Source organism: Megalops cyprinoides, chromosome 3, assembly GCF_013368585.1.
Source record: "Megalops cyprinoides isolate fMegCyp1 chromosome 3, fMegCyp1.pri, whole genome shotgun sequence".
Taxonomy (NCBI): domain Eukaryota; kingdom Metazoa; phylum Chordata; class Actinopteri; order Elopiformes; family Megalopidae; genus Megalops; species Megalops cyprinoides.
This window is the reverse complement of record NC_050585.1, coordinates 41575938-41589970: the sequence shown is the minus strand read 5'-3', so window position 1 is coordinate 41589970 and position 14033 is coordinate 41575938. Positions and strand designations below refer to the sequence as shown.

Genomic DNA, 14033 nt, shown 5'->3' with positions numbered 1-14033 from the left:
TGCAATGAGAGTGGCATCCAGTGGCAACACCAGTGTGCAGGTAAATGGATAGGCTAACCATCCAACAGACAAATACAGTTACTGTTATTGACAGGGAAGTCATTTGGGGAAGAGTGGGGGGGGGGGGTACTGCTGCAGCCAAACTTGGTGGCAGGGTGGACAAAGCAGGACCTCAGCCAGGCTGGGCTACCACTCTCACAGTGCACGGAGGGAGCAATTACCTTTACATTTAGTCACTTCGGCAGGCACACTCATCCAGAAGAATTTACAGAGCCAAGGTGCCCATACCACAGAGAGGGAGAGGCATGTATAATAAGGGATGGTGCATGTGGAGACACAAGATAACTTGCAGGCTGTGGGACAGAACCAGAGCGAGCAGGCGTGAGGAGAACAGGCAGATGCCACACAGACAGAGCCAGGTTCCATAGCCTATGCAATGGAGCGATGAGGCGGTAGCTTTACCAGCTGCTCCACCTTGCCTCCCAAAACAGATTGTGATCCTAATTAAATATACAGAGTTTATGATATAAGAGAGGCTGCTGTTTGGGCTGGCAGCACTCAGCCACAGTGCACCTCATGAGGAGTTCTCCAGGAACCTGCAGACTGCCAGAAGGAACAAAATCAATCCTTATGTTCATTTTCTAATGCTGTGTGATAAACCAAGGCAGATTATTTCTTATGAGAAGTGAAATGGCATACCAGTTGGGTGATAGTCATATTCTTGGTAATGAAAATGTTACAATTTAAGAAGTGTTGTTGCCTTTGCTTTGTGAAAAACGTTTGGTTTTATTTCGACATCTTACCTAATGGATTAAGTTAGTTTAAGCAATTATGGATGAGCCGCTGAAATAATTAGACATTCAGCTATTCAGTACTTTTCCATTAAAACTTGCGTATACCCTGGAGACACAGGCTCACTTCTCACAGCGTGACCTTTCTTTTTGAACGATTCATTTGTGAGTGGCTACTTGAGAACATATTACTGCGGCTGTAGTAGATGTAAAAGTATAAATTACATTTCAGAGCCCCTGTCGGCAAGAGCAAACAGTAGACATTTAGAGGATAATGGCAAGGCGCTGGTTATATGAAGCAGCGGGAAGAGCTTCATCCCCGAAATGTCAAATTATGATGGATTAAAAAGCGCGTCTCCCTGCTGTCAAGTAAATGATGCAGCGTGCTGAATTTCTCCCGTGCACGCGGTGCGTTAGGAGTGACGTCGCTGGCGCCTGAAATGTCAGACCAGGGTGAGAAAACAAAGTGGACCCTGCGTGAGAGCTCATTTCACGTCAAACGCGAGTTGCTTCCGTGTATTTGCCGGTCACAGTCTCGCTGCTCTGACTGTGCAACAAGTCATCTAGAAGCTTACCTTGCTTGATGCTCCGATGAAGATCTGGAGAGGTCTGAACAAGCCCCGCATGCGTGCGTGCTCTGCGGCAATACGTTAAATCCTCTTGCGGCGCTTTGTGTCAAACCGTTAGTGTCCAAGTTAACACGTGAGAAAGTGGTCAACTGTTGGTGGTTTAAAAAGTGGCAGCCAAATGCCGTGATATGTTATCCATGAACTATGACGTCGCGTACAGTGGACTACCCGTTCGCGACACCCCATTGATAGCTCTGTGCCGGTTACAGAGGGGCAGACGGAGCTCAGAAGCGCATTGGCGTTGTATGAATTCAGGAGGGGTCACTATCGGTTGTAGTTCGGCTGATTGGGACACTTCGACGGATGGCACTGCGGAGTAGAGTTTTGAGAGGGGGAGAACGTGGAGGTGGAGACAGGCTACACGGGTTGCTGCAGTAACAACGACGAAGAACATTGGGGGGGAAAGAAACTTTTTATCCCTTACAGAGAACAGACAGCGCCGCACTTAGATTTTTTTTCAGTGTACACTTCTCGCGCAGCAGTGCTCTATTAATTCCAGGCATAATTTGATAATATACCGATATCAATAACGGAAGAACGCAAGTCTTACTTCATGGCACTGATGTGGTTGTGTTTTTGTCAATCATAGATTAAATATTGTCTGCTATGGAGGAACTCTGTTTTCAAAATGAGTTTGGACATTGATGATGCTGCGAACTCGCGGAGAAACGGTTCTGCGGAGCTGTACACGGAGACGCCTCTGTCAGCCAACATCTCTAATGTGACCACAGGGAATGAAACCGATGTTATTCCCCTGGACCTTACTCGGGCTGTCCCTCTGGGGATGGTTCTGGGTGCTTTTATTGTGTTTGCGATCGTTGGCAACATACTTGTCATTCTCTCTGTGGTATGCAACCGACATCTGCGTATCCCAACGAACTATTTCATTATTAACCTGGCCATTGCTGACCTGTTGCTTAGTACCACGGTGCTGCCTGTTTCCGCTACTTTGGAAATCCTCAATTACTGGGTGTTCGGGAGGATCTTCTGTGACATCTGGGCGGCAGTGGACGTGCTGTGTTGTACCGCGTCTATCATGAGTCTGTGCGTAATCTCAATAGACCGGTACATCGGGGTGCGATACCCGCTGCAATACCCGAGTATTGTGACAGAGAGAAGGGCGCTTCTGGCCATGCTCGGGGTCTGGGTTCTCGCCCTGGTCATCTCCATCGGACCTCTGCTCGGCTGGAAACAGCCGCCCTCTCCGGACGACAAGGTTTGTCCCATCACCGAAGAACCGTTTTACGCACTGTTTTCTTCCCTGGGTTCTTTCTATATACCGCTGGCCGTGATTCTTGCCATGTACTGCCGGGTCTACATAGTTGCCAAAAGGACCACAAAGAACCTGGAGGCGGGAGTGATGCGGGAGAGAAGGGACTCTAATGAGTTCACGCTCAGAATCCACTGCAAGGGCACGCAGATGCCGGAGGACTGCAGCGGCGCGGGCAAAGGTAGGGGGCAGCAGACAAGGAGCTCGCTCACGGTCAAACTGCTGAAGTTTTCCCGGGAGAAGAAAGCTGCCAAAACGCTTGGAGTCGTGGTGGGGATGTTTATTCTCTGCTGGTTGCCATTCTTCCTCGCGCTGCCTATTGGTAGGTGATATTTTTTTTTGTTTTTCTAATTATCCTCACACCAGGCACCCTTAAAATCATCTGGAAAAATTGTCCGAGTACTAAAGTGTAGATCTGATGTATTGAGTGACTCTTCCAATTCAAGGACCGTTTCCCCTGTCATTTTTCTGCATCAGGAGGGAAAGCTCATTGGGCTGTATAACTTATAACTTATATCTTCTGTATGATTATTTTTATTTGGTAGTAATGGTGCATCAGTTCTATTCGTATTTAAGATATAAAACATATGTCTTATGCTATGGGAAACAGTTGCAGGGATGAAATATAATTACATAAATACTTTCTATCTGAGTGAAATACCCATAAAGTAAACGTGGAAGATTGTTCCCATTACGAACCCCTCGGTATTAAGACAAATGGACACGCGCTGCGCTTGACAACCCACGTTTCGTCGAAGTACATCCAACGACGTAAGGGAATTATTTAATAACGGGGGCAAGGCCTATCTTCAACGAGTGAGCCGAAGTGCGGAATTTTATATAGTCTGAATCAATCACTTTTATTTAATGTCACTTTTTTTTTACTTAATATGTTTATATAATTGGTAATAAAATTATTTTGAACTGGACGACTAGTATTTTTGAAATAATTATGAGTGAAAAAACACTGATGAATCAATCATCGAACTTACATATTAAAATTCATTGCCGGTAACAGACAATAATAAACGTCAAGATGTTTATTCATCTAGCAAAACAAAATAACATTTTATGAGCGCATTCTATTCTCGTCGTTTAAGATGAAACATTCATTCGACATTCGTTTCTGAACAATAGATTTACAGTGATAATATTATTATTATTTTTTGATTATAATCATAGTAATATGGTGATGAATATAGTGAGTAAAAAAATAAATGTACTCACTAATGTTTGCTTTCCCATACAAAAAAAAAAACTCAACCGCATACAGTCAGAGCAGTACCCACGTTTCCTGTAAATCAAATCTGTCATTCCCTGATAGAGACAGACCTCCCCACCCCACCCCGGCTTTGCCTATGCCATTGCTTACATAAAGATTAACCCCCGAGGTGATTATCCGAGGGACTTCCTCTGTGTAAACAGAGCTGCCAATGAAAAGAGCGGCAAAGATAATCTGCGTGATATACTACTGACTAAGTACCCCGTGAAAATAAACCCCTGGAGGCCCGTGTATTCCCGTGTAATTTACACGTAGGCGGGGGTGGGCAGCGGGGAAGAAAGTTGCACGCAATTACTTTATTGGCTGGAGGATTTATTGCCGCCTCTTAAGAGCTGGCTGTAACTTCGGTTTAGTGGGCTCATCAAGCGCACCTGTGAAGAGGATGAAAATTCAGCTAGTTATTATTATTATTATTTGTAATTCTGCCTCTCTAAGGCCACAAAATCTCACAAAGCCCCTTCTTAATGCTGATTTTAATGTAAGGACTCTGGCTAAAGCAAGGATCTATGTGAGAGGTGTACTTGGGGTAAAGAAATTGTCATTCATGCTGTTCACATCAAAATGCATGAAATGAATAGAATATTCAGGTGGGCATCCCTGCAGTACGCCTGTAACCATGAGAAATTTCACAGTGTAATAATAAAAAGCCATCAATTTAAAGGGAAGGTTTTGTGAATCTGTTTACCTGCCAGAGTAAACTGCAAATCTGTTGTTTAATCAGAGTTTAGTATCAAAACATACTTAACGTGAATCCAAGGTAATGGTAAGGTGTGGGAGGGTTGCAACTGGTTCGTTTGGGGTGCCAAACAACCCTGACAACTTCATCGTAAAAATGTTTGAAATGAAAAGCTTGCACTACTCAAAAGAAATAGTAAGATGTTATATATAAATGCATGACTTTTTTCAGTTCAGAGAGAATGGACACCAGGCGCACTGAGGCAGTACGCCGCGATATCATGCCAGCCCCAGGAAATGCAAACCTTTCCTTTCAGGGGTTTTTACCCTGGGCAAGCTTGTCCATGAGCTGTAGATGGCTGGAAGTCCCAACATGGGGCAACAGTGTGGCAGTGGTAAGGAGCAGGGCTTGTAACTAAAAGGTTGCTTGGTCGATTCCCTGCTGGGGGAAAGGTGCTTTGCTCACAACAGTCTTACTAAATGCCCAACTGTATAAAGTGATGAAATTACATTGCTGTAGATAGGAGCATCTGCTAAAATTAAAGTAATATAATGTAATGGAACGCAGGTACCAGCAGCTCTCTCCATGGCCCTGTGCCTTCTCAGAGATCCAGGGACAGCTCTGTAAATTCCTGCAGTGCCACTGGGCCAAAGAGGGACTGGACACCCTTTCTCATTGGTCACTGCTACATGGATCCCCTTGGTCTGAAACAGGTGATCTCATGCTGAGAGAATTAGTCTTTTTACAGGGGGTGTAAATTAATATTCATCCTCATAGTAATTACAGTGACATCCAAAGGAAACACGCCAGGCTGAGAATGCAAGGTATTGATGTCATAGTGTGATGTCACAGAGTGATGTCATAGTTCAGCCAGTCAACTGTGAGGGGAGATGGTTACTGTAGATGGCCAGAAACTAGTTTTGTGAATTTGACAAAGGTATCAGAATGAGCACACCTGCAGCCTGCCAGGGCTTCTCTCATGAGCACAGTGACTCAGGGTCCTGCTTTAATGTCCCAGCTCATTGCCACTGTTGTGTACTTTACTGACTCCTGTAGGTGTTTCCTCATATTATAAAACCTTGAACTATGCATCAAAGACTTTTTCATTTTTGTGCATTGTATCGTTATTGACTGCTGCATGAGAGATGACCTCAGTGTTCTTAGTTTTGAGATAACAGGCATGTTTTAGACATTGGCATTCTAACTTACACTCTGACACAAGCCTTGACTAATTGCATGGATTTACTGCACAGTAACATGAGATTGTGTGTGTTTCGCAGTTAAATTGATTTTGATAAAAGAAGTTCATTTAAACACTGTCACAGATTTATGTTGGATGGGGGTCATCCAGAGAAGACAGGCTCTGCAAGTTTTGAGGGCAAGATACTGATTGACAGTTATGCAACAGGATAATTACCCCTTCTATGCGCTGACTCCAGTCTGAATGTTTATGTGTTTTAGCTGCCTATTTTTATTGGAAGATTATCTTAATCTAATCTAATATGGATGTATCTGGTAACGTTACACAACACCATCACATGATATGTAACCCCTCCCCCTGTCACGCCCATTCTCGCTGGGTTGTTTTTGTGCCCCTTGGCGTAAAAATAGCATCGGAGCGATCACTATCGTGGAGCGTTTCACTCCCTCCTCATCTCCCACCACTGGCTACCGGTAACAGGTCATATGCATTTAAAAATGCTGACCCTGCTGGGCAGTGAAGGAAATGGCTCCTGCTGATCTTCAATCCATCATCGGCCCAGCCGGATCACACTGTTCTGCAGCTTCAGCATGCCCGGCTGTCCCTCCCCTTCGCAGACACGCGTCCAGCTGCATCCCCTGTCTGTTCTGGCCCCAGTGTAGTGTAACAAGCTTCTGGCAGCAGTCAGGACAGTAGTCACAGGCCATCTTTCATCTCAGACTGAAGACCTACCCCTTCAGACTGTACCTTGGTTCCACTGCTCTTTACTTATTTGAGCAATTCTACTGTGGGGTATGTTGCGCTGTGCTTGTGCATATACCCACTAGCTATCACTACACTGTGGAAGGGGCTGCTGCATTAGTGGCCATGCTCATTTGCGTTCTGTATGTATTGTTATTCATGTCACTTCATTACATGCACTTGTAAGTTGCTCTGGATAAGAATGTCTAAGTGGAAAAATGTGGATGTAAATGATGAAAAAAGCATGCTGTGGGGGGCAGTAGTGCCCCCGTGGAGACCCTGCTCACCCATTTATTACCACCACAGTGTAAGAGTACAGGAGAATGGGTGCTGTGTTACATGGGGCAGCCCCCCCATCCCACCCTAGTTAAGCATATTGACTTTCAAACTTGCTGAAGAGTAATCCTTATTGAAGTACTGTGATTAGTGACACAAACACACACACACACACACACACACACACACTTAGTGTGCTTATAATGTCCGTCATACTTACCTCTCTGCTCACAGTGTTTTCTGTGTCATTCACTCCTGTATGATAGTCACAGTCTGTAAATACAAAGGGAATGAGATGGAACTTTTTAAGACTGCCATTTTCATGCTGTTATCTTGAATGGTAATAATACTGTAATTTTTTTCCAGTTTAACTATTTTAAGAGCCGACCCAAGCAAAGCAGTGTAAAGCTCTCTCTGATAGCCTTGGTATTCTCTTTTCATCTCTAATTTAAAACCACGTCTCTGCCCCCCATGGATGGATTTAATTACCGTTGAGTGACTCCCAATCCATTTCCTCCACAGTGAGAAAAATGATGAATTTTTTCTGCAGATATACCAGTTAATTTTTTCTTTTTTTTTTCTGCTGGGAGTCAGGGGGCTAATATCCCATGAAGTGTTGCTGTTTAGCAACGTTCAGGCTGGTTGCTGTTTTTTTTTTTTTTTTGTGTAATATGTTACAGGAACAGAGTCGTGCTCACGATACACTGAGCCGTGACGGCAGGCTTCTCCCTCAGAGGAAATTGAAATAGCGTTTGGAGGGAGAGAGTAATGACTGCATTAGATGAAGAGCTCTGGAGGTTGGGGAAGAGCCGAAGTGTTAATGGAGCTGGAAGGATGAGAGTCTCCTCTCCGCCTCTCCCCGCCCCCGGCATGCAGCCTTCCTGCCTCCGCACGCCACTGTGTCTTCAGGCTGCCGAGAGGCTGCGATGTCCATCTCTGTCCATCTGTCTGTCTGTCACTGCCTGGTAACCTCTGCATCACAGAAGAGCAGTGATGACTTAATCAGTATAAGAGGTCTGGGGGGTGGTGTTTGCATTCTGTGATTGCACTTGCTGAAAATGCTTAGATGACACATGGGTCTTATGGATGCTGGCTTTCTGGCATGTATTACATTTAATTGTCTTTCTGCTAGTTGAAATTAGCGCTTTGAGTTATTCACATCAAGCACGGAAAGACCATTTGAAACTGTTATTTGTTTGCCTTGTAGATTTCTGTCTCCATGGCAAATTATATAGCTGCAAAATTTACATGATATGCTGTTTTGCATTGGTGGACATTTACAGAACCAAATACGGCTTAAATACCTTGCTCAAAGGTACAGGAGCGGTATTCTCTGAATGACCACAATTCCACTAATTTACATTTTATGAAGTTTAATGATTGCAGCGGTGATGTAAAATTAAATAGCCAATAGGGGAAGGGCTGTGGGAACGATGTGACCACAGTCTGACAAGGGTCAGCGTACATCCTTCTGACTTCAGCGCAGGCAGTTTGGAGGGTGAGTTGGGTTGGGCAGAGGGAGACTAAATCAACCTCTTCCCCAAAATCTTAATTTCTATGGGTTGGGTTACCACACCCCAGCTGGATACCCAGTGTTGGTGGTCAATGTGGGACCATTATCAGTGTCTCCTGCTGGGGGTCAGGCAGGCATATCAGTGGGGAAGCAGGAAGTTTAAAGCCTGCTGCACTCTCACCGTAGGTGGCACAGAATTTCTACAGTGCGCTACAGCAGTTGTTAAAATAACTAACAGAACAGGATAATCCAAATAATGTTATACAACAGATAGTGATGACATCACTCACACTGATGTTTAACTGTGACACTGGTGAAGATGGCACTGAAGTCTGTGTGGCTGATGCTCTACGATAAGCTTTCATATCAGAAGTAAAAGACATGGTTTCAACAGAAACATCAGTATGAAATCCCTGTCAGCAGCCTGGGATGTTAGTATCTATTACACACAGTAACAAGAAGAAATTGCCATAATAGGGGTAATTATTTCTGGCAAGTCGTATCTGGGAAATTATTTTAAAAATACACTTCTTCAGTGTTCCCTGGAGAGTTATTTCTTAGAGAGAGACCTTTTTCTGACCAACTATCCTCTATCCAGTATATCTCATGGCTGATCAGCTGGTCTGCTTTCCTAATCAAGTAGGATGTGGGGGGAAAAGAGTCATTGAATATTATTTTATTGCCGCCTTTGATCAAATTCTCAAAAGTAGTTGAATGATATGTCAGTTGTGTTCACAGTCGTCCACTCTGTAGTGGTTTTGGTGATTGCATCTGACTCAAAATCAAGTAATGACTGCAAGCCTTCAGAAGATTAAATTCTGAGAAAAGTTAGTGCCATTTTTGGCATGCCAGCTTTTGCTGAAACTGGCAACAGAAAATGCAAACATTTCTCCTCCAGCTTTCAGTCCAACCCAAGCAAAGGGTATGCTTTGTTTGTGTCACCCAGTGTGATGTCATACTTCAGCAGAGCCGCTGTGTGACACTTTGTGTTCCGAAGTCTGTGTGCTTTGTACCAGCAGGGGGGACTGGGGGAATAACAGGATGTTCTCGTGCAGGTGTTGCTCATGGGTGTGTTTCTGTTAGAGGAAGGAGGTGCAGGGGCTGTATTTTAAGGCTGTTTTGAATGGGGCTGGAAGGGAAGTCTGTTGAAAAAGTAAACGTGGAGTTGGTTTAGTTCAGGGTCAATTCATGTATGATTTTCTCCCCTTCTGGACATCTCAGCAGCATCAGCATTGACTCTTCTAGGGCCCGATGTCTCTTAAGTGGGAAGGAGAGGGGTGTATTAGTGCTCTATGAGATGGTATCAATCCTTCATCAAACCTCCCAGAATTAATCTAAATATTTCGCTATCCTCTTCTCATCTGTGCCAGCGGTGCATGGCACCTCATTTTGCCCTCTAACTAAAGACTGGAAGAATGTGTGATTGAGTCTTAACAGGGACATTGCAGGACTACAGTGAGCTACTCCGGGTGTTACTGTTCTTTCATGAATGAAGGCATTTGAATGGGTTTTCAAAACACCCCATAATGACAAAAGTTACTGCTAAATTAAGACAAACTGCAAGAGCACACACCCAGTGCACTTTGCACAGAAGTTTGTCCTGTCACACGTTTTTATTAACTCAGCATTTGCCTGTGTTATTACATAGTAGTTCGAAGTATTAGTACTGGCAGTGTAGCATAGTGGTAAGGTTGCTGGTTTGATTCCCCGCTGAGGCACTGCTGCTGTATCCTTGGACAAGGTACTTAACCCAGCATTGCCTCAGTAAATATCCAGCTGTATAAATGGATAGCATGTATAAATTATAACCTGTGTAATTCGGCCTGGATAAGAGCGTCTGCTAAATGACAATAATGTAATGCAATGAAATGGAACAGATACTCGCAGCAAGCTGAGTAACTACCCGACATCCCTGTCCCTGGCGTTGGATGGATGGCCCATGGGGGTGGTGTCCTTGTGAATCGTGAGTCCTTGCAGAGGAATGCAGGGGAGGGTCAGAGCTCTTCCCCTCCCGGGCCGATCCTTGGCTCTGGGGGAGTTGAGGCAGTGGTTTTCCTGCCAGGTCCATAGTCCATCCTGTCCCTTAGGAAGACACCAATAAACATCCCACACTCAGACCCTCAGAGGAACTAAAAGAGCATACATATAAGTATACACATTTATAGGTACACACATAAGTGTGCACATGCACCACACACAGACACACACACACACACATACAAGTATAAGCACACACAATACGAACAAATACCCCCCACACACACACATACATACACATACACAAGGATGCACACACACATACACATATACATGCATGTATGTGTGCACACACACACGCACACACAGGTACACCAGATATGCTTACACGCATTCATGCACACATACACCAGCACACCCTACAAATACAGTCTCTCTTGGTCACTGACTGGGTCTCTCTTTCCTCCAGCACCTGGCTCTTCCTCCTGCACGAGTACAGCATGTACCATGCAGGCCGTGGCTGTGTTATTTCACCAGGCGGCAGAGTTGAAATATGAACAGTCTGTGTGGTAAACGAGGGACACTATAAAATTAATGTCTCTTCACTCAGTGCCCACTGTTTTCATACCCCAATTTCACCCAAGGGCCGAGTATAAAATGGGAATGCATAATGTGTAAATAATGATAAGAATAATGGAGTAACAGCCCTCAAGCTCCTACAAAAGTGTAATGTTGTAAATGGCCTCTTGCTTTTTCAAAAAAAAAAATTGCACTCAGTCCTTATTCTGCTCTTTTTCTTTTGGTCTTTTCTGGAACAAATAAAGAGTACAACAGAATCTGATTCTAGTGGAAAAGAGTAGAATCAGTGTCCTCGGTCCTAATGCGTCTTTGTGAATACATGGAGGGAGAACAGAAATGGGCATAGGTCTCTTCGGGAGAGGCTCTGGAGCAGCGAGCCATGGAGCTTTCAGCAACACCACGATGTAACCCTCCCTCTGCAAATGACTGAGGCGAAGCCAGGCTCAGCTAGCAAGTGGGAGAGTTCTTATGAAAACCCTACTGCAATTTGAAGTGATTTTGCTCAGTCAACAGAGGGCACTCTTCACTAGACAAAGTATAAATAGGTGGCACATTAAATTACTGTTGTTTAGCAGGCACTCTTATCCAGAGTGAATTACACAGGCAACAATTTTATCCATTTGGATCCAGTTGGATATGTACTGAGGCATTGGTGGGTTAAGTACCTTGCCCATGGGTACAACAGCGGTGCCCCAGTGGGGAATTGAACCACCGTGCCACACTGCTGCCCAAAATTACACTGTTGCCTTTGTTTGGTTGGTTATGGATGTTGTTGTTTTCAGATGAGACCTTAAAACAAAGGTCTTCACTCATTTGCCAAGATGTGAAGAGTAGTGTGGGTATCCTGGATTTGAGGCCAAATCCTAGTGTTAAGGCTACAGCCATAAGGAACCCGGTGAGCGTGCAAGAATATGAGTTCGTTTTCCTTGTTTTTTTCCATGTAATGTATGCTGGGATGTGGCCTGCCCAGGAGCACATGTTGCGGTGGGCCAAAATCTGGCAGGCCGAGCCCAAAACTGGCCAAAAAAGGCCGGGACCAGTCCCACCACAGCAAAATCCGCTGGGATTAGCACGGCCGCAACGTCAGGGGGGGGACGTTGGAATGATGCATGTTCGTGACCCCGTGCCAGATCTGGGAGAGCGAGGGAGGAGCGGGTTCTTTTCTAAGAGGGCCTGCGCAGTGACCCCGCTGTGATCTCAGCAAGCAGCGCTTAGCTACCGTACCGTGTCTGAGCCTCGGACCGAGAGAGTGGGGCGATGGAGACTTTAGATTGGCTTGGCAAACGCTCTGATCCAGAGCAGCTTACAGCTTTTACGTATTACCCATGCATACAGCTGAATCATCACTGAGGCACTGAGGTTTGGGTTTAAGCACCTTGCCCTAAAGACAAACCAGTTTTGTACCGACCCCGGAAACAAACCAGGTCTACCAGTTTGGTCAGAAAGTCATGTTATGCCAGTTGAAGAAATCAGTGGTAAATCCTGACATCCTGACAAAACAAAAAATTTGGACATAGGATAAGATTTTTAAACTGATTTCTGAATTATTTGACACGAAGTTGGAACTTCCTGTACTTAATACTCTGTCCACTTTAAAAAGGCATACATAATTAAATGGTAGCAGTGCATTGATCAAGGGTAAAAGAATGCTTTTAAAATTAAGCGTGACTGTGTACATGTTTTATAATAAAACCTTTTCCTGCAAAAGATCGGGCCAAAGGTTTGCCTGCGCAAATAAAGCGACTGTAGGAAAATGCTGCCACCTGTTGGACAAAATAATAAGTGCATGTGGAGCTGAACAAGTCAACGGTCCCACTCACGTTTAAATGTCAATTTCAATGGAACAAGGCTTATGTTTTCAAATTTAGAAGTGTAGAAATAAGTGCCAATAAGACGTAAAATATTCCAGCATGACAGCATAGAATGCCAGCATCTATGTAAATATATTTGGGGTGATTTTATATAAATGTGTAGTGTCGACATTTTGCTATTCTTTTTCTCAGGGTCGTTCAATAACAACCTGCGTCCGCCCGAGACGTTCTTCAAAGTGATCTTCTGGCTGGGCTACTTCAACAGCTGCCTGAACCCCATCATCTACCCCTGCTACAGCCGGGAGTTCAAGCAGGCCTTCATCCGGATCCTGCGTTGCCAGTGTCAGCGGCGCCGGCCCGGCTGGACCGTGTACCGGTACCGCAGCTGCCGGCTGCGCACCTCCCAGCACTCGCACAAGGACTCGGCGGACAACACCTCCGCCTGCCTCAACGGGAGCCCCCGGACGCTCTCCTCCACCAATCCCAGCCCCAGCAACGCCTGCAAGGGGGCGGGGCCTCGGCGCCTGGAGCTGGATAGGTTCCACGGCTGGGGCCCCTCCCCTTGCCCCTCCCCGTGCCCCTCCTCCTCCTCCCCCCTGCCTGGGAGCCCATCTCCAGAGACGTGCCACCACGGCGCTAACAAGCTCAACGGGGTGACCCCGTGCACACCCCCCTGCCTCCCCCTCCCTGGCAGGCAGAACGGGAGCAGAGGCACAGAGAACAGAGGGGCGGTACCCCAAAGCAAGATGTGACCCCCCCACCCCCACCCCCACACACACACACACACACACACACACACACACACACACACACACACACACATACACATACACATACACATACACATACACATACACATACACATACACATACACATACACATACACATACACACATACACACACACACACATACAAAGCTTGTATGGGTGACATCACTGTCTGTGTTGGAATATGGCTGACATCACCTCTAAGGACCTCAGCAGGGAATTGGTGACATCATAGTGACTGACTGAAGGCCCTGCCACCTTGTGAATCCACATGCATGCCATTATGTTTTGGGTGATAGGATTTACACTGTGAGCACAGCCATGGTTCACAGGAACTATGAAGGTCAGGGGTCACAGTTAGTGGACCACAGCAAGAGCGAATATCTAATAACACTTTAGCATGTGGGTACTGTTATTCATGTTTTAAAGAGTGTTAATAACTTTATTATACATCATTTAAAATTCATTATTGATGTTGCGCCCAACTTCAGTAATGTTGCTGAATGTGTTAAGGAAGA

At 45.3% G+C, this 14033-nt stretch overlaps 1 protein-coding gene across 1 annotated transcript; it reads left to right on the top strand.

The window, feature by feature from the left end:
* Positions 1-1998: 1998 nt before the first annotated feature.
* LOC118774938 (alpha-1A adrenergic receptor-like) lies at positions 1999-13499 on the top strand. The gene is made up of 2 exons (XM_036524562.1): positions 1999-3012; positions 12939-13499. Exons 1-2 carry the CDS (start codon positions 2049-2051, stop codon positions 13496-13498), a joined length of 1524 nt encoding a protein of 507 aa, XP_036380455.1. The 5' UTR covers positions 1999-2048; the 3' UTR covers position 13499.
* Positions 13500-14033: the final 534 nt, after the last annotated feature.